The sequence below is a fragment of the Carettochelys insculpta genome, chromosome 5 (genome assembly GCF_033958435.1).
Source record: "Carettochelys insculpta isolate YL-2023 chromosome 5, ASM3395843v1, whole genome shotgun sequence".
Lineage (NCBI taxonomy): Eukaryota > Metazoa > Chordata > Testudines > Carettochelyidae > Carettochelys > Carettochelys insculpta.
The window spans coordinates 83,463,460-83,485,692 of NC_134141.1; the positions used below are offsets into that span (position 1 = coordinate 83,463,460).

Here is a 22,233-nt window from a genome sequence, read left to right on the forward strand (position 1 = left end):
GTTTTAAAGAGCAGTCATATCAGGTTATTCTGCCTCAGGTTTCAAACTCTGGCTAGGTCTACACTGGCCACAGAAGATCGAACACTTAGGTTCGATCCTCCAGGGCACCATTTAGAGCATGTGCATCCTGGGGCCATTGTCGACCCCCAGAACTCCTTGAAAGCCGCAAGGATTAAGGAATGTCAGTGGGAGGCGCACGCCCATCAACATTCTTCAGTGAAGACAGGGACCACTATCAATGGCTGCAAATGTGATTTCAGGTACACCACTGGCCTATCTAAATTTGCTTAGCAGCTCTCAGTATTCCCTGTAAGTGTAGACATATCCTCTGTTTAGATAATCATCCTAGTATCACAGAGCACTTTATGAGCATTAATATAGGGAAACATGTTCCCCATTTTACAAATGGGGGAAAAACCAAGGCCTAGGGAAGTGAAATCATTTTCCCAAGGTCCCACAGGAAGTGTGTGGTAGAGCCATTAAACTAAGAACCTAGGTCTGCTGATTTTGTATTTTGTGAGAATGTCCTATAGTACCATATGATTTTTATTAGAAGTGAGAAATGATTATACAGCACTATGGTAAATTTTTCCAGAAGTATCTAACTCCTTTTAGAAAATAGGTCTTAGGAGCCTGACACATGGGTGCTTTGTCCTTTTGAAAATTTTACCTTGTGTTAAAATCGCTAGGACATCCAAATGACAAAACAATGGTAAAATTCTGCTACTTTACTGTATAGTTTATCTACCAATAGCATATCCAACATTCATAAATTTATGTGAAACATAAAATAACTTTCCTACATCTGATAACTATGAAGCTGGGACAGTCCCTGTTGAAGTCAATGGTAAAACTTTTTGACCTCAGTGGGTGTTGAATCAAGCCCTATGGAACAAGGAAAGAGCCTGCCTCGATCTTGAAGAAAAAAATATGCAAAAAGTAGCTGCTCAATTTTTGTCAAAAGCAAAGAATCATGTAATGAAGCAGTAATGTCACTGGCACTGGACATTTCATCGAGATTGACCATCTCTGGGCATAAGACATTAGCTGTTGATCTAAACGATAGCTTTGAGATACAGTCAGACAGCTAACTACCCTTAAACTGTGGTCACAACTGACCACTAACTGTGGGTGAAAAGCAGAGTCTCTTTCTTGGGCAAGGGGGTATTGTGTTTTTATTAGGTAAGTTTAAAATTGTACAGTAAATCTCAAGAAGGATTGTCCCTATGGAGATGACAGAAGGGGAAATGGGAAGAAAAAGAGAAGTGAAAACAAACTGTTTTGTGTTTTAAAAAATTAGCTAATAATACTTAAATTTTGCAATCTGTGTTCTTAATGTTTAAATTTAAGCATTAACCCAAAGTAGACTACTGCAGGGCAGATTGCATATCTGAAAGCAAGTCTTCAAAAGATATGTGAGTCTACGTCTACTCTAGCATTCTTCTTTCAAAAGAGGCATGCAAATGAAGGAAATAAAAAATGCAAATGAGGTACATTTACATATCTGTCACCTCATTTGCATATTCTTCTTTGCAAAGAGCTTCTTTTGAAAGAAGAAGGCATTATAGATGCAGCTCTTTTGAAAGTAATTCCCATATTTGAGAAAACCCTTTTTCCTAATTTTTCTTTTTTTGATTTCCTTCATTTTCATGTCTCTTTCAAAAGAAGAATGCTAGTGTAGATGTAGCTGGGGTGTGTTCATTAGTTTATCAACTTTAGTTAAAATGCAATTTGATTATTAGATTAAAACTAATCCTTACAATATGCTTGTGATAATGAGAAATTCTGATTGCAGATGTTACACATCACACTGAAAATCTTTTCTGTTTTAAAACAATTTTCAGTGATTCATTCAAAATTGTACACATAATCTGAAACCTGTTGATGCCACTGTAAAGAGTCTCACTGATGTTAATGGGCTTTAGATCAGGTTCTTTTTACCCAGCTCCTGTTGTTTGTTCACTGGATTACTTCTACATAACATGGTGGAGGTTGGTTTGCTTATATATAATGTAGTGAAGAAGCCACTTCTAAAGAAATCTACCAAGCGGTAGTGTACTTTCTTGTCTAGGTGCAGGTTAAAAAAATCTGTTTCACTGACAAAGATAGTTATACAAAGATATGGTTTTCATAAAGATGAAAACCAAACTGGAGCAGAGGATATGAATTTAAATTTGGGAAGTAATACAAACAACTTGATTGAACTCCTGATTAGGGTGAGGCTTTCTTTTCCTTCCATTGCCTTTTTTAAGACAAAAGCCAATTTCCATTATTGACCATACTATTTCTTGTTCTCTTTGCATACAACTGAAATCTGTATACTATGTCCATTCTTTCTGAGCATGTAGGTAGAACTTTAATGGCACATAAGCATTGTGCTGGCCTTCAAAGCCAGGGCAAATTTAACCATTAGTGACCTACCTTGTGGGTTAAAGAGTGTTGCTTGAGATGGTGGGGCTGAACAAATTCCATGCCACATTCAGTACAGATGTATGGACGGATATCTTTGTGCTTCATCATGTGATTTTGCAGCTGGCTTGGGTACTGGAAAGTTTTATCACATTCTGTGCAGTTGTATTGTATAGGCCCTCGATGAGTTGTTAAGTGTCTCTTCAGCTGGGCTAGGGTTGGAAAATCAAGACCACACTCCACACAAATGTTTTCTCTGCCATTCTCATGCTTGGACTCGTGGGCTTTCAGCTCACTTGGGTAGGCAAAACCTCTGCCACAGATCCTACAGTTGTAGGGCTTGATGTCACTGTGTTGCATCATATGCCTCTTCAGGTGACTGGTTTGGGTGAAAGCCTTGTGACACACTTGGCACTTATGTGGTCGAGTGCCCTGGTGTGTCAACATATGAGTGTGCAAGTGACTCAGCTGCTTGAAAAGCTTTCCACAGCGAGTGCAAGCGTGAGGCTTGATGCCACTGTGTCCCAAGATGTGGGTGACCAGATTGTACTTGGAAGTGTAGGACTTTTCACACATTGGGCACTGCCATCGTTTTTGTTCTCCCCCTACGTCGACATAATAGCTGTCATCAATCTGGAGGTTAACATCTACTCTTTCCACCTTCTGTTTATTGTCTCCACAGTCCCTCAGTTCAGTCCTCCTGAATGCTGGTTCCAAAGGCCTTTTCAGTTGGAAGGAATTCCTGAAATGAAAGTTTGGGGGCATAATAAAAGGAAACATCAGTCCAGGGTGGACTTTTGAGTAATAAGAGTAGGGAGTCTGCAGAAATGCAGGAGTGTTGGGCCACAGCATATTGGGCTTCATTGGTTCTTGTTTAATGGGCTTGGCTCCAAAGTGATCCAGATTTCTGTAGAACTGAAAGCCAATGTTACATAGGTCAATCATTTGGGAGTTGTACTTGGGCTGCGTGGGCTGTTCGTACATCAAAGGAAGACTGGGGGAGCAGATGTTGTTGTTGTTGTTTTCTTCAGATCCTTGTGATGGTGATGTGGGATCTCCTGTGCGGATAGCGTGAGGCATTTTTGTGGGCATGCTCTTGCGTTTCCGGGAGCCCCCTTCTAAGGATCCATGAAAGGTTTCTATATCTCCCAGGGAAGAGCTATACTGGAACTGTGCAAGCTGTGCCCTGAATTCTTCACTGAGTGGTCCAGCTCTGTGAAATTTTACATCAGGGTCAATTGGCTGCAGGCAATGTGGTGTGTGTATGTTCTCCATGTTGAAACATATATCCTAATTTTTCATCATATTTAGTTCCTTCTGCGTGGTCTACCTTCAAAAATAATTAAAAATATTATTTTCTCATGTTCTCCTAAGGTCTGTATTTCATTTTGTAGTTTATATTTTATGTTAAGCATTTGTAAAATGGTCTAATGACCAAATAAGATACCAATTAACTTCTGCTATACTAGGTCTGTCTCAGTGGAAATAAAGAAGTTTGACCTTTCCGTGCTAGAAGTTAGTGCTTTAAATCAAGCTGTTAGCTTTATGATCTGATGGTACTGTACCTGAAGACATTTTCCATCATATATTCTAATCCTGGTGTGTAATGTGAACAAACTTTTATGGGCCAAATCATATGCATGAACAGGCATAGAGTATGGCTCTGTAAGGAAAGAATACAACAATACAAAGAATTTTTCATATATTGTAGTATGGTTCTGACATAAAAATTCGAAGCCAAAGCATTTGAAGTTCAAACTTCTTTATATCATTAACTCATGCTGCTGTGGAGAAAATAATGGCAAAGTGAGTTCAGAACATAGTGTACCATCAGCTTCCACACTGGATTTCCTGATTTCTGAAAGGTGATGATAAACACTGTGGCTATGACTACCCTAGAGGGTTTTGCCAACAAAAGCTGGGGAGCATCCAGATTCCCAAGGTGTTCCAGGGGGCCCTGTGTTGACAGACGGGGCTTCTGGGACAGTAGGCCACCCTGTCTTCTGTGCTTCCAGTTGGCTGTTTTGTTGACAGAGAGGCTGGACAGTTTGGCCATGATCTGTCGACAGAAGTTTTGTCAGAAGATATCTTCCAACAAAAACTTCTGTCAACAAATTGCTGTAATCTAGATTTAGGGAGCAAGGGGTATTTCTGCTTTTAAAAAAGAAAACAAAGCTAAATCTTGAATGGAATTAATGTAGGCAGTATTATTATTTTACCTGGAACTGTGCAGCATACGTATGGTAGAGTTTAAACAAAGAAAGCACATTATTCTAAGGCTACGTCTACACTAGCCCCAAACTTCGAAATGGCCACGCAAATGGCCATTTCGAAGTTTACTAATGAAGCGCTGAAATGCATATTCAGCGCTTCATTAGCATGCAGGCGGCCGCAGCACTTCGAAATTGACGCACCTTGCCGCCACGCGGCTCGTCCTGACGGGGCTCCTTTTCGAAAGGACCCCACCTACTTCGAAGTCCCCTTATTGATGGGAATAAGGGGACTTCAAAGTAGGTGGGGTCCTTTCGAAAAGGAGCCCCTTCGGGACGAGCCGCGCGGCGGCGAGGCACGTCAATTTCGAAGTGCCGCGGCCGCCTGCATGCTAATGAAGCGCTGAATATGCATTTCAGTGCTTCATTAGTAAACTTCGAAATGGCCATTTGCGTGGCCATTTCGAAGTTTGGGGCTAGTGTAGATACGGCCTAAGTGAAACATCAACCACTCATTCAGCTTTCCAACGCAGTTGACAGCCTGAGGTTGCCAGCTATTCTTTGATAACTTTTCACTGCCTTTTCATGCAATAAAGTCATTAGGCAAAACTCCAAAATCCTCATGCAAATTTTATGCTATTGACTCCAGTGGGAGTTTAGCCTATATAACAAAGTAAAATTTCAAGGACTTTAGAATTTGGTCAAGATGAAATCCCAATGATCTAATTGGAATATTAAAATTAAATCACTGGGATTTCATATTGACCCTACAATAGCACATATGTTTTTGGTATATTGCTATATGTCCAAGATGATGTGAGAGTGAAAAACAGATACAGTATCACTTTGTCATCTGTGACATGCTGAGGCTGGGCAAGTGAATTTTTTGATAGGTATTAATAACACCATTCTTGGAGGAATAGAAATGTTAAAGAAGCTACAGTTTGGATAACCTTGAGTCTAACAATAATTAAAAGAACATTTATGTGGCCCTAGATAGGGTGTGGAGAGCCAAAGACATCTTTAAGACTTGGTCACAAGCAGGTCATTTAAATGTTTGAGGAGATAACAGGAGTAAAATCTGAAGAGTTCTGGAGGGACCTCTGGGGCATTAGTAAACACAAAAGGCTAGGTGATGAAACTTTCAGACACCCCGTAGGTCGAAGAGATAAACTTTTAGAATAAGAATCTTCATTGATGATAGTAGAACTAATGGGAATGCCTCACCACATGAAGGGTTTAAGTGGAGGAACCAAGTCCTGGGACTGCTAGAATTATAGTTAGTAAAATAGAACTGAATTCCCACCTAAATCCAGTCCCTCTTTCCTGAACACACAATCATTTGGTTTATAAAAATAGGAAATCCTTTGAGACCTAAGAGGGACTTAGATGACTCCTCCCCCACATTGGTGGTGGGGAAAGTCTGGCAAATTTGTACTCATTTTAAGTTATTCCAAATGCATGTAATTTCAATTTGAAATCCCCCTGTCTCAAAATGAAAATCTTCTCTAAACTATGTGGGCCCAACTGTCCATCATTCTGCTGTTTGTATAGTCTTTTAAATATGTGCAAAGTAGCTACAATCTAAAAGAAGAGCAAAGCAGTAGCAAATCAGGCAATCACTGTGTTTGTCTTTTCCTTGAGCTAAAAGAAGCATTACTGCTGTGTTCCCTGTAAGTTGTGTGCTTGGGTGACCTAGCAGGAGAAATTTAAATGCCACCCAGCTGTGTAGAAGAGCACCCATAGCTGCCACAGCCAGCAGCATGTGTTTCTGTTTGGTGCACATCTGTGCAAGCCTTGGGAGCACATAACAAAACTTATTACACCCATATATGGAAAAAATTAGAGGGAACATTGCTGGAGAGGAATCATTTTATTGTTGAAGAACAGCATTATTCACTTTCACAAAAAGCTTATGTCATAGTATGCTACAGTGGTCACAGTACAAATCATCAGTATGAGTATACCTGGGAAAGGGGGAGTTCAATTACGCAAAAACCAGCATTAACACAAAGGTTGTATGTAGTCAAACTGAAATGAATGAGAGACCTGAGTTGACTCTGTGTGTGTGGATGGGTGGTGAATTAAAATAAATCAAATATGCCTGTAGCTTCTAAGAGTCCTGTTTAGGATCTGTCACTCTTAAGCGCTGTACAAACATAAGAGGGGAGACACCCATGACTATAAATTTGCAGTCTATGTTTTGCTATGGATTATCTTTTTCATTTCTGGCTCATTTACAAGTTAAACCTCTCTAATTTGGCACCATCAATTTAAGTATGTTGGAGGTATTCATCTTTTAATATGGAATCAAGGCAGATCTCCTTTCCTCACTCTTCACCTAAATAATTGTGCTCTACTCATAATAGTGATCAATAAACTTTGAAAATTAGTTTAGTTTGAGGCTGGATAAACATCTAAAAGCCTGAGTGGTTATCTAAGCTATCAAAGTTTCTTGACTCTGAAAAGTTAATCTGGAAATCTCACCAATTCAGAACATCTCATGCTGTCATGGCATCTGAAAGTTTCAAAACACAAATCAAGACACTTCACAGCTTGAAAAAGGTTAATTTCCAGTTGGGGTCTAGAAATAGGTGGAGAGTTTCAAGGGATTCTTATTTTCCCAAATGGTCCGCCCATCACTAATAATGCTGATGTTTCACTAATTTCTGTTTTTAATTTCTATACATGCGCATATTGGAACATGCTGTATTAGATATGAAAAATAACTATGTCACACAGTCCTACAGTGAGTTTGGAAAGCTGTTGCAGTATTTCCAGAACAAAGCTTTTGTACTGCTATTTATAAGTAATGTTGTTATTGAATTAACTTCCTTGAAAGAGGAAGAGAGATTTTAACACAGAAAATGAATCACCTCTTCTTTTCTCATTTCCAGGCATATTTCCCCAGAAAAAAACCCTAAACTTGTACATCTAAGCCGTGTCTACACATGCACGCTACTTCGAAGTAGCAGCACTAACTTCGAAATAGCGCCAGTCACGGCTACACGTGTTAGGCGCTATTTTGATGTTAACATCGACGTTAGGCGGTGAGACGTCGAAGCCGCTAACCCCATGAGGGGATGCGAATACTGCCCTACTTCGAAGTTGAACGTCGAAGTAGGGCATGTGTAGACGATCCGCGTCCCGCAACATCGAAATAGGGGGGTCCGCCATGGTGGCCATCAGCTGAGGGGTTGAGAGATGCTCTCTCTCCAGCCCCTGCGGGGCTCTATGGTCACTGTGTACAGCAGCCCTTAGCCCAGGGCTTCTGGCTGCTGCTGCTGCAGCTGGGGATCCATGCTGTATGCACAGGGTCTGCAACCAGTTGTCGGCTCTGTGGATCTTGTGTTGTTTAGTGCAACTGTGTCTGGGAGGGGCCCTTTAAGGGAGCGGCTTGCTGTTGAGTCCGCCCTGTGACCCTGTGTGCAGCTGTGCCTGGCACCCTTATTTCGATGTGTGCTACTTTGGCGTGTAGACGTTCCCTCGCAGCACCTATTTCGATGTGGTGCTGCGCAACGTCGATGTTGAACGTCGACGTTGCCAGCCCTGGAGGACGTGTAGACGTTATTCATCGAAATAGCCTATTTCAATGTCGCTACATTAAAATAAGCTACTTTGATGTAGGCTTCACGTGTAGACGTAGCTCTATTCTGCTACTCATTGTACCATCAAACATATTTTTGAGTCCCATTGGTGAGATCCAGATCCTATTAAAGTCAGTGGCAAAACTCTATTTATGGAAGCCATCTCCAATTATTTGAAGAGATAGAAAAGCACCAGCATAAATATGAATCCCCTAAATATCTCTATCTTAGATATAACTATCCTCTTCTGCTGCTGCTGCTGCTGCTGCTGCTGCTACTGAGCAGAGATAACATAAATAGAGATGATTCCAGATTGAGTGAGGTCTGAAAAATGTTACTATTAGTATCCTTTAAGATAGGAAACTGCTGGCCTGGGTGCCAAGAATGGCATGCAAGCTGATTTTCATCAGCACACTCAGCCCCGCCCCTTGTGCCCCATGCAGCTGAGAGCTTGCTCAAAGTCACGCCACCTGTGGATTAACAAAAGACCAGCTAAACCTACCAACCACCACATAAACAGTAAATCTCTGCATCGTAATTCATTTATTAATGAAGCTGTTGTAACTAGGACTATTAGTGACTTTAAAAAGTATCACCGGCACTCGCAGCATACACAGAGGTCAAAAGGTCAAACTTAAGCACTCCGCCTTGGAAAGATTGCTGACCCTGGTCTACAATGAGATATGTATGAGATATATAAGACTTAAACAAGTCCTGAGGTGCTTTGTTGAAGAGGGCTGCTTTCATGAAGTTAACTGAAGTGCTTTGCTAAATTATGGATATCTTAAAGACACAAGACAGAGGGTAGCCTAGCTACCTTATTTCTCTTCCCCTTTTCTGTTTGCTGTTGTTAATGGCATTGGAATTTGAAACATGTAAACAGTTACTCATGAACATGATCTGGAATGATTTGAAATCAGGAAGTGGAGAGGATCAGGTTTTTCTCCCTGCATGAACATGAGACTGTTGAGAGGTTTGCTGTCTTTTCACTTCTCCCTGGGAAATTACCTTCATGTGCTGATTTAGTGCTGCAGGATAAAACTTCTTCTTTCCAGCAACAAACATTTCTCACCAGCATTTATGTTGTAAAGTGGAACTGGAGATTTGGCTGCTCTTTTAGAGCCTGATCCAAAGCCCTTTGAAATCAAAGGAAGGACTCCCTGTGACTTCAGTAGGCTTTGGGTCAGTTCTTTAATGATTTTTCCATGCAATTTATCGGAAGGCTGGTTCTTCATTGGTAACTTTTTTTCTTTTTAAATTCACTTGAGTCACTGTGGCTTAGATTTAACTGGCAGCATCCTTAACATGCCACTTACCAATATTAACCTCTTTTTCATACAGAAGACAAAAAGAAAAAAAACTGGAGAATTTTCAGTTACATACATAAGCAGCTCAGTTGGAAAACTGCCTTTTTTGAAGGATTTGAACAGTTTAGGATGACGTTAAAATAGCTATCATAGAAATGTGGTTTTCATTGATCGTTATATGATTAAATAATGGTTTCTTGGGTTACATAGGATAGTACTGTATTCCATGTTAGTTTCAGTAGATGTGTTTTTAGCACATGCCTGACTTGCTTCAGGCTTGATGCTTAAGCTCTCAGGTTATTTTTCAGGCTCTCTAAGCTATTTCCACAGTCTGAGCTTCCCACAGCAGCACAGCTGCATTTGTCTCACCTGTGAAAATGATGCTAAGAATGAAACAGGCTACCTAGTCCACCTGTCTGCTTTTCAGTTTGACAGGTTTTTGTTACTTGAGCCACATCTGTTGTTTCCCTGTGCCTTTAAAAATAGTTGGTTTATATCAAAACTTCTTCTCCTCCCCTACCCCACTCCCCATCTCCCTGGCTGGGAAATAATCTATTTGCACACTCTGGCTATATAAATAGTAAAGTTTCTTAGTCATTATTTGGATCCATTATTTGTCTTTCTTACCTTGCAGATAGATATTTGTGAAAAACACTTTGCAGGATACATTTATTTTTGTCATTTTCTATAGATGGGAATTTTAAATAAACTTCTAAAATTAATGTATCATTATTTTCATATACATAATTTTAGTAATTATTAAAGATGTAGAGCCAGATTCTGATCTCATTCCCACTGGTACAAATCCCAAGTAACTGTTCTCTTCGCTGTCAGAATTCAAGGCAGTCTATGGGCTAAACACACAGTTATGGTATAATTTTGGTTTTAGATGCTGCTAGTGAGTGTAGTCACAGAAAATTGCTTAAATTTATGGCTAGGTGTGCAGGTCCTTATGTTTCATCACTGCTTTTACTCCCCTGCTACTTTTCTTCTGGTCTATGCTGCTGACCCTCTCCTCCAGAGATGAATAGCTTGCCCTTAATTTGGCACAGCGATTCATTATCATGTGTATTGTACTTTTACATTATTTCTCAAAGCAACTGGATACAGAGCACTCCTTGGGTATAGTTTGGTTCATTGAACATGGTGCTGTAGACTTCTATACAAGGCCTACATTTGGCTTTTGTAATTGTCTTATCCCTAGTGCTGCTCCTAATATGCCACTGTCTCTTACTGGGGAGATAATTAACTGACTATCTCCTGCCACTTTAATGTGTAAGTGATGTGAAGTGGTGTTTGCATTCGTTTTAGGGCCACTGCTGGTTTTGCCCTTTGTTTCTCTCTTTTCCCTCATCTTCCTTTCTCTTCTTTTTCCTCCTCTTTGTGAGCCTCTTCTATTCTTCCCTCTGCCTATCCTTCGCTGAGGGGTTCCCTTCTCTTTTCCCATTTTGTCTGTTAAAATGTTCAGCAGTTAAATAGTTAATGTTTATAGGGAAGTGTTATCACTGGGCTTTAGAGATGACATTCCCATTATATTAATGGGGTTCAGGCAGTTCAGTCTCAGGACTATTGTTTCACACTGTGTACAGATTCAGGAATCTAATTCTGCATTGGTTACGTGTAGGTCACATTTGGTAGGTATTCTTCATACACGTGAGGGCCAGAAACATTTTCTTTGTACAAAAGCTTAAGTTATACACAAGCCAAAGCTGTCCAGGGAAGGCCACAGTTATACCTCAAGTAGGCTGAATATAGTGTCCGGTATGTCTGCATTTTCTGGGTGTTTAATTATATTTTTGAGCAAGCCCCTGTATTTATGGGGAGAGGAATGTCTCTGGAAATGGTCATCAGAAGAGGCGGACTAGGCTACAAGCTGGCATGTCTGTAGGAGTGTACATGGGTGTTAGTATAAATATGGATCCAAGTATCAAGATGAAGTACTTTAAAAACAGTTAGACAAATTCATCTTATATAGTGCTCATTTGAAATAAATGGAAATACTTGGAGAAAATTGGACTCAATGTATATTATTTACTATGTTTTCCCTTTTGTATGAATATTATTGCCTTTCTCCTATGTTGCATCTTTCATTAACTTATTGTTGAAATTTGGTTTAGTACATTGCAGTTTTTTTCCCAATGAAACTTTATACTATGCCCAACAACTTTGTGTGTGCACATGAAAGGCCTGTACAATTTCTAATGTATAATGGACCAGATTTTGCTATTAGTTACATTCATGTTTACCTCTTAGAATTAATGGACTACTATAGCTGTAATTGAAGGAGTTAACTAGATTTTGAGATCAAGTTATGATAAGATATCAAAAACTTACATTCCTTCAAACTCTTACATAACAAAATCTTAACAGTACTCATGTCAAAATCTGGAACAAGAAGTTTGTTGTCACCTTTATAAAAGGTACAAAATAGTCTTAAAAATAACTGCTTATGATTCCAAAAAACTGCTGATTTCATTCCATCCTTATTTCCTGCCTACTTCCATATCTGTTATTGCCGTTGAAAACATCACATTTGTGGCATTAGAGCCATCGTACATACCAACCAGTTTTCCTTTGGAATATTATCAAATTAGGTTAATTTTTAGGAACTTTTCTCCAAGAAAAAATAGTTAAATTGTGGACAAATAAATTACTTAAACTTTTGAAGAAAGAATATTTCCACGATTAAATTCAATCAGGCTGAGCGCAGTCTCTGTGGTTTCCTCAAAGGAAGACTTCATATAGAAATGTGTCAGGAATTTATGAAATCTTCTTGGCCTGTTTTAGCATTTTGAATTTTAGATAAATAATGGAGCCTTGCAGAGAGTCCAGAATGAAAAACTAACGTTGTCAAACTCTTCTGTTTTAATTCTTTGTAGCAAATGTGAATCTTTCACTGCTTTTCATGGACCTTTCAAAGGAACTTAGGTTGGCTGACAAGCTTTCCTTCCCACCACATTTCCACTCCTGCTACTATCTCATAGAAGGACAGGTTGTGGAATGATAACTTTCTATCTCCCCAAGGTTTAGGAACTGATAGATGGAGACACCTGGCATCAGTCTGCAAGCCAGCCAGCTAGTTGGCTTGTTTCCATTTTAGATGGAAAACCTGGTGCCAGTGAAGTCAGTAGGAATTTTGTCACTTGCTTCAACATGGGCAGGATTTCACCCTTTTTAAAGTTTTGCTTTGTATGTTCGGGTTCACACCACTCAGGGAACTTCAGAGGTGCCGAAATGATGGGAACCAATGTACCACTAAGATTCTGTGGGTCTTGGGTGAACTGAAACAGGAGGACTCACCCAAATCTTGATACTGACAGCAGAAGATACAACATATCCACTGCTTATATCTACCTCAGTCTCCAGTTCCCTAAAAAGAGTTTACAAATTATGCGTCTTTCATCCTTATGAAGCTTGACTGTATTTAGTTTTGTACACTTTCAATTATGAATAGGTAGCTAAAGTTTGATTCAGTCTTTCCTTTAAGATCTGGACCAGGAGATATATATTTTTAATATATATTGCAATTGCTAAATTGCCCATTGACATCCTGCAAACAGTGTTTAATTATGATTTTACTCATTTTAGCAATTGCAAAAATTAAGCTTTTAAAAATAAGCACTTGAAATTTGCCACACAGATATTGCTTGGCTCATTTAGGAGGTTTTACAATTTTTATTTCAGAACTAGAATTCAGCCTCATCAATTTTCTTCAGTCATTAGGGCAGAAATGCATGATGGGTGACAAGTTTTAATCAAATAGAATTTTAAATGGCATTTGTTACAAAACTGAAAAAATTAGCTTATCATCATTAACATTATACTGCAATAATGATTAGAAGTGTGCGAAAAGGGGATGTGGTACTTGAAAAAATGTTCACAAAAATGACATCCAGTTTTAATCAAACTTTGAAACGTCACCAAAATATTCAGGCAGCTCCAAAAATTACTTAAGCCGTCTATTAGTCATTTTTAATCACAAGTCATCCCAAAGGCCTCATTTAAAAAGTGTTTTCCATCACAAGAACAATGCTCAAAACACTGACCCATCCTGACACTCAGAAACCTCCATCTTACAAAACAAACAAACAAACAAACAAAGCAACCTATTACTAAAATAAACTTTAAACCAAAACCCCCCAAAAATAAACAACAAAAATAATAGTAACTTGATGAGGTTAAAAAACAAAACCCTTTCCTCATGCCAGGCTTTCCTCATGCAGAGCTTTTGTTTGTTTCTTATTTTTCCTGAGAATACAGAAGTACTAGAGATTCCATGAAGTCCACTGGGGAGTTCACTGTTGCTAGTGATTTTATGTGGAAGGTGCACAACTGCTACAATAATAGGCATCTGTATAAAACCCCAGGATAAATGATGAGTATAATAGATGAGAATTCTAGTAAGGGCATGTGCCCAACTGTACAAAATATGTTATGCCTGCTCATGTATATCCTTGCTGATCATAGTAAATGACAAGTAGACCTGTCATGAAGGTCATCAGATGGAATCCTGGATCCTGATTTTCTTCCCACAGCACACAACTCCAATTGAATTAAATTTCTTGTTTTGTGAGTTAAATGTAAATTGAAAGATGTTTCTTATCTCCTGGGATGGGAAAATGGCATCCTGTAAACTGGGAGGCAAAACTGTTGAGACCTGTTCCCCAGTGACACACATGTGGTTTGATGGTGGGATTTACATGATTGCAGGTAAAACTCTGCTTTCAGTTCTGTATTGCTTCTTGTAACTGGAAAAATTCAATGTTTCAAGGTCATCATTAATCAGAGACACTGGGTGATAATTTTCAGGGACTCTGAGCCCTGATCTTTTGATGATAAAAAGTACGTGATCATAGGACTTTTTCCTTCACTTACAGGAATACTTAAAGTGAGATGAGCACCTCCCATTCCTGTTAAACATGGGACCACTTAGAATTCATCCTCTGTAAGTGAGGTCCCTGTGGTTTTCTTCAATTTCCACACTAATCTGGTGCTGGCTTCAGTAGACAATGCAGAGTTGCAGAAATCTGCATTGTGAATCCCAGTGTGGGAAGGGACCTACACACAGATTGTTCTAACAAGGGAAATGTTGCTCTCCAAAATTAGGTCCATATATGTAAATTTTTCAATAGTGCTTATTAGTTACATTAAAGCTACAGAGTACACCAACAAATCAATTTATGCAACATTTGCACTTGTAGAAAGAGGTATGCATACCTTCGGAGACAGAGGTTGGCAATAAAAATAGCAAGAAGAGCCATAATTTTTTAATTCAGTAAAAAAACTCATTTCAAGAGCCACAACGCATGTGAATACAAGACGGTACTTAATAAATGAAGTCAAATCATACTTTTTGTAACCCCTATTTTAGGAACAGCACAAACACAATGATTTGTAATGTGACACATGTTTACTGCAAGACATTTACAAACTTTTTACACATTTTATTTCCTCACACTTTACATGTGTATTTGTACCACTGTCTTCCTGACTTTCACTCCCAAACCTTCTCTCACTGGAGGATGCTAGTGGGAGTTACTCAACCTTTTGAGACCACATATCATTTGCTATCTAGCTATGAGTTGTTCATTCTTTGGCTTTTAGACATTCGCTGCTCATCAAAAATAATCAGGAGGGGTTTTTGTTACTTTGCAATTATGGTGATCTTAAACACATGTGGCTCCAGAGCCACAGGTTGCAGACCCCAGTTCTGGGAGATCAGCCACAAGGAAGACCTCATTTTCAATCTTAATGTTTCTTAACAACTTTATCTGGTGGACAAGATACCACAAGAATAGGTGCAGTAGTAAATGTGTGCATTTTAATGTACTAGATTTAAACTATTGAAATGTTTCTATTACAATGTTATGTGCAGAGAAAACATTGTGAAATACATAAATGCTGCAGATTTAGTTAAGGAAATGTACTCATTCAGAAGGACCCAGTCTGCTTTCCCAGGCTCTGTCTACATTAGTGAGTGTTGTTGACAAAACTGACATTTTGTTCACAAAACCTGTAGAGCATCCACATTCCCAAGGCATTCTGTCGACAGCACATACACAGAACGTGGCACTTCTGTCTTCAGCATTCTGCTGCTCCCCCAAGAGGCAGAATGCCTCTGTTGACAGAGATCTGTCAACAGAAAGCCAGTCTGGATGTTCCAGGGAAGCTTCTGTCAATAGACAGGGCTTCCAGGACACCAGGCAGCATTGTCTACTGTGCTTTCAGTTATTATTACAAACATATTTTATTAAAGAATAGGGCCCACAAACTTCATCAGATTACACCTCTGATCATGGGGAGCAAAAGCAGAGACTGCTTCGTAAATATTCTTCTCATCCTGCAAGCAAGTAAGAAGAAGATGAGGCACAGGAGTAGTCATGGTTTCCCTCACTTTAGTTTCCAGCCAGAGTAGTCATTCAGGGTAGGGCTGTGTAAACTGCTCAGTGAAAAGGAGTGAGGTAACTTAACTCCCCTCCCAGAATAAGGACAATGCAGAAAAGGAAATGGGACACTTGCTGGCTCACAAGTCATTCTCTTTTCTATTCTTGGCAGAGTGCAAAAATCCCATTACTTAGGAAAGACGTAAAATTGCAATCTAGCGCAGATAAATTGTATCGTTTTTGTCCTACATCATTCAATGAATATGGAGAAATTAGTGGTCTAAAATGAAAGATCAGACAATGGATACCTCATTGCTAATGTTAGAGTACTTCATTAAAATGGCTTCACAAAATAATAGTAGAAAACATTCTATGATCCCATTGCCATTTTGCTTCTGATTTCAAATCAATATCACTTCTTTCTAATCCAATAGAGATCAGTGGAGGGGAGAATAGTTTTTCATGGAAAAGTATCAACCAGAATATTAACTAAATTATTTTTAAAACTTTTGTAAATTCAGCATAGTGAGCCTTTCGGTCACGGGAACACGTACATTTTTTATTCCTTTTACAGTTTCCAAATACCGTTTTATATGAAGTGATACTCTACATTCCCAATAAGAATGGGCCAGCAAATTAGGACAGATTTAATTTTAGTTCTTTACAAATATTGCCAGAAAAAAAAATAAATTTGCTATCCAATTAATGAAAACCACAGTTTTCCTAAATCTTTTATAAAGTGGATTTTTCCCATTTGGTTTTAAACTATTACCAGCTTTCCTTTAGGGTCATCTGAAAGGCAAAAGTGAAAGATATTTGCATCTTTTGTTTTCCAAGGTAATTGGAGAAACAGAATAATAGTTGTGTTATTCCCAGATAAAATAAGCTTCTAAACTATGCAACAAGAAACCAGGAGAAAATGGGGGAAGAGGAAGACATTTAAATCACCAGATAGGGAATATCATTGCATTTTAAAAACCTTTAGAAGTATGCTCATTTCTTCTAGGATAAAACTTGTTTAATGTAATTGTAATGTCAAAGAAGGCAACCCTTTCACAGTACCTGACAGCTCTCAGTTTAGAGAAGGAATTGCTTTGTTGTGACTGCGCAAACCACGGTAGCATCTACCTAGTTCCATTTGTGTTGTTGCTGTAAGTTCTCTAGGCATCAAATGAAAGCAGTAAGTACTTCTTTCAAAAATAGGATTATTTCCTAGAATCATTAGTATTTTATACACAAGGCAAGAAGGACTAATCCCTGCCAAATGGATATGAAGGCAAATCAGACATCCTAGATGTAGTGCAACAGGTCTGTAATTTTCCATACATATTGCATGAGCATTAGGTGCTCACCTACTCAGAGTTCTTGATTGGATGAACAGCCTAAATCCACATGCTGAATAACATCCACTAAAAATGGTATTGTAGTTTTTACAGCACCAAAGAGCTGCAGGTTGAATTTTATGCCTACCAGCTTCTCAACATGAAAATTAAGGTGACATCAAACTTTTCCAATATCTGCTTTTCCTTCAGCTAATTTTTCTGCCTGTTTCCTTCTTTTTAATGGCTTCCATTTATTTTTTTCTTCTAAAATTCTTTGAGACATTTTTCTTCTCTGCTCTCACCTTTTTCCATGCTCAGTTTGTTCTCTTGTGATGAGCAGTAGGAGGGGAGAAGCTACTATATTTTAAAAATACATGGTTCATTTAATTTAAAAACCCTTTCAGGATGCAACATTTTTAAAGGTATTTCAATAATGACTACATTTATCTCTCTCTATATTCATTGTCTTTTGGATAATGTTATTGCTATTGTATCTAATGGACCAAACCTACAAAGGGATCTGCATGTACAAAATAGTCTATTCATGCAGATTCCTTTACTTCAGCCGTCAGCAACCTTTCAGAGGCAGAGTGCCAAAATTTGACCTTTTAATTTCTATATATGGTCCAGATGCCAGAGGTACTTTTCAAAGTCACTCAGATTATGTCTACACTTGCCCCCTTCTTCGAAGGGGGTATGGTAATCAGGGTGATGGGAGATTACTAATAAAGTGCTGTGATGCATATGCAGCACTTCGTTAGGCAAATTCTCCCCCACGGCAACGTCGTAGTGTCAAACTTCGAAGTGCCAGCATGCCCAGAGGCCCAGCAATTTTTTGGCTCCACTGACAATGATTGAAAATTCAATACAATACAATTTGATACAATCTGTGTGGGACAGTCAATTCTCTATCCTACTTTGGGTCCGTCCAGGTCTACTTCTAGGAATGTGGTGACTTCCACTCTATTTTGGGTTTATCTTTTGCTACTGGTTTAAGGCTGCCAAGAAGTTTCTTCCATTCTAATTGTAGACAATAAAGAGACATGCCAACACTTCAATCTTCAGGACATACATTTTGCAGTGCCTCAAAAATATGCAGTACTGTAGGTACAGCTTAACAGTTTATCTGCATCCACATTATGCCCGAGCTACTTTAAGAACAATTAGACCACGACTCTTCAAAGATTATGGTAAAATGCATGAGACTTCAAGGTAAAAAGTCTCCCATTGCCAAAAAACATGACCTGCACAATAGCTATAAAAGAGATGCCAAAACACAAGAGGAAATAATATACTTTAATAATTTAGAACCCAAGACCCAAACCTCAGTTAATGTATATGATCATGGCTCCACTCACAAATCTATAGCAGCCAAAGAGCTCCTTTCTATAAGAGTAATTCCACTGACTTCAATGAGCTTTGGATCAGGCCTTTCTCCTGTGACTTCCATGGAGCTACTATTAGAATAAGGACAGAGCCCTTACCCTTATACATTAACTAGTTAGCATTAATTTTGAACTATTATGTATTGATCAGAAAAATTCCTGCTAAATATTTGTTGAACTTTTCACTGAAAGTTTCAGAAAATGATTCATGTAGATAAGATTGAAATATTTTGTTTCAACTGTGTTTCAATTTTTGTTATGTTCTGTAATAACTTAAGGTAATTTAATATAAAAGTTCAAATATTTTGACTTTTATATTATTTAATTATGTAACATAAAGTTAAGTCAATTAAACTTGAAACAAAAGGTTATGACCTCATTTAGAAAGAAAGGTTTGACTTTATTGAAATGAAATACTTCAATTTTTCCAAATGAAATTTTGGAATGTTGATTTCATGAGAAATTTAAAATTTTCATTCTAATTTTGGGACATAAAATATATTCAGAATATCCCGTGGAATGGGAATTGGGGTTCCAAACAGCTCTATTCAAAACTGCACTGTAATTATGATTTTATTAACAAAGGCACTAACAAGATTTTAAGTAAGATGAAAAAGTGTGTCTCTGTAAATACCTTTGAGAACAACAAGTCCTGTGGCACCTTATAGACTAACAGATATTTTGGAGCATGAGCTTTCGTAGGCAAAGACCTGCTTCACTCCTGCATCTGATGAAGCGGGTCTTTGCCCACGAAATCTTACGCTCCAAAATATCTGTTAGTCTATAAGGTGCCACAGGTTTCCTTGTTGTTCTCAAAGATACAGACTAACATGGCTACCTCTCTGATACTTGTCGCTGTGCAAGGCTCTGTAAATACCTGCTTTTTTACCTTCCATAATAATAACATACGGATTAATAACTGATCAGTACAAATACATTTCAGAAACTTTAAGCTGACACTCTAAACTAACAAATACTATAAATTTAAGGAGGCTGGCATTCATAACTTAGGATTCTCTGCCTATAACTTTTTCACAACAATGTGAACTAAGGACAAAGCTCCATTTCCTAACCTCTCAAAGAGAAGTTGGTTAGTTAAAATTGTATTATATAAAATCATGTTGTAGTGATTTTATAACAAAATGCACAATGTAAAAGACATTGCCAATGACCAACAAAACAATTATTCTATCAAAGAGAAATGGAACTGAAAGTTTCAAAAATGACATGCAGAACTCAGGGCTGTATATTTTATTAGCTACTACATCAACAAGTATAGGCTTTTTTTTTTTTTTTTTTTTTTTGCTTCAGGATCACAGAATTCCCTCTTTTCAGAACTCTCAGGAAAAGAATATGTAGTGAACAGGGACCCAAATTTCAAGCATATATGAATTTGTTGAGATCATCAAAACTGAAAGCTTCATCTAAATTTGGCAGTTGGCTCCTGTCTTAAATGCAGATTGAAACTAAATGCTGGATTCAGCCTTCCCAGAGCTTTGGGGTGTTTTCAATCCAGATCAGAATTTTGCAGCTTGAGCCCATCTTTAGTGGCAACAGCCATGGAATAAAGAAATTCTGTGGTCTCAGAAGCTGTAGACTGAGCAAATGACATACTTTACAAGCTAAATTAGCAAAGTAGCTTCTCTGTTTATCATATTCGACATATAAATGGGGTCCCAGTTTTCAGATATAGCCACTCAAATAGGTGTCCAAAGCCTACTCTTGTTTATTTGAATCAGTAGTTGGTCACTGAAAGTGCCTTTTTGTCCCAAAATGGGCATCCAAATAAAAGGACGCATCTCATTTTCATGCATGCATTTGAGCCCTGCTCTCTTTATACTGATAACCTTAAACATGCAGAATGACATTTTGTAGGTGAAGTATCATGCAAGCCTCATAAATAGCACCAAACTAGACAAATTGATACATTTAATTTCAAACATTGTTAAACGTTAAGTTAATTAGCTCCTTCTACTTGTTAGCAGATATAAAATGCTGGCGAAACATGATTTTTTCAGAAAGCTTGCTAATTCAGGATAGGTTATTCTCTACCATGGAGGGGAAGGATGGCAGTATGGCAGGTGGGCATTAAAAAAGGAACCACATGGAGGAAAAATGGGTTTGTTCAGTCATTGGGAAAAGATATATGCCCACTTCAGCTCAACCCCCATAATCTATGGATGTCAGATGATCCAGCAACGGCCAGAGTTCTCTGTACCAGGTTTTGGGTTCCCTGCTCTGCATTTGGAGCTCAGCAGCCAGGGACTTGAATGTCCCACAAAGCATTCTGAAGCTCAGAATGTCTCACATACAAGTTAATATGAGCTCAAGAAACTATCAGGCTTCGCTTCTGCACAAATGTGACCTGTTCTAGTCCTCACCTCCACTGTGCCTTCCTGTAGAAAAGTTGCTACTTGTGGTCTAGTATTACAAGGATAAAATACATGCTTACATCTCACTCTTTGTGACTATGCAGTCAGATGTACTAGCTTAATATATTGGATAATTGGAATTTGTAGCTCACCAGCCACTGGTTGATAAGGAATATAAATGAGTAGATAGCATGTTATCATCTTACTGACACTGGTGGTTAACCTTAGTACTTGTGACATGTCTTGTAACTTAGTCTTTCAAAAACTGAAATTGGATCTCACCTAACTGGTCAAATGTCCCTGCTTTCATGCTGCATATACCAAAGGCACTGAGATACACAAACGTGCATTCACACATACAATATAGCTCCATTTAAAAAACACCCTGTTAATTCTTTTACTTTTCTGGAAGAGCTTGATGATACCTCAGTCACTCAGTATAGCACTTGAATGATTATGTTTGCAGTAATAGTCAAAAATGAATAAACTATACCTACTCACTCTATCTCTGCCTCTGTGAGGTCACAGTAAACCTTGATGAAACTTTCAGTATAAAGTCAGTGAGGTCTATTACAAGCTACAGTGGCTGCGGAAAGATTAAATCAACTACACAGCTTCATATGAAAGAATCTGCAATATTGAATACTGCGAATATTGTCAGTCTGAGAGAGAAACCATTCCTCAATATATTGGTTATACTTCGTACTACGGACAGCAATATCTAAAAACTGACAATAAATATTAAGAAAATGCAATACTGCACACCAAGGCATGTAGTCATTATCTTTTAACTGGTTCATAAGTAGCTTTCCTGTATTTAAAGGTGTAAATATTAACCTAGCAGAGATTTAAGTAAAAATGCTTTCATGGTTAACTTACCAATTGTTGAAGCTGGAATGAGCTAAGTTCTCCACCTGCTTTCCTGTTGGCAATCTCTCTTGGTCCCTGTGTAGAGATTGCAGTAAACTTAGAAAACAAGCAAGGACAATGTTTCAAATGACTTAAGAAAGAGAACAGGAACAATCACTTCGTTCTCTTTTTTTCAGATGAGTACAGTACCTTCAGAAAGAAGGAAGGAAGGGAGGGGAGAGGAAGTCAACAACTCTTTGCTTTCCTGCAAAAAAATAAGGAAACAGAAGATAGCCATCTCATTTCACTCAAACAAAATGTTTCAAAAAGAAATATAATTGAACCAAAAGGAATTCCTTGAGTATCATACCTACATTATTGGCTTCATGAGCCACAGTAATTTATAGTT

General features: G+C 38.3%; 1 protein-coding gene across 1 annotated transcript in view; it reads right to left on the reverse strand.

The window, feature by feature from the left end:
- The window catches only part of ZNF366 (zinc finger protein 366), a 38,241-nt gene extending 16,343 nt beyond the window's left edge, over positions 1 to 21,898 (reverse strand). Inside the window, exons 1-2 of the mRNA XM_074994231.1 lie at positions 21,855 to 21,898; positions 2,422 to 3,739 (exon numbers count right to left, since the gene is read on the reverse strand). Of these exons, the coding sequence (XP_074850332.1) occupies positions 2,422 to 3,684 (1,263 nt within the window). The 5' untranslated portion in view covers positions 3,685 to 3,739; positions 21,855 to 21,898. The remainder of the gene's footprint in view (positions 1 to 2,421; positions 3,740 to 21,854) is intronic.
- Positions 21,899 to 22,233: the final 335 nt, after the last annotated feature.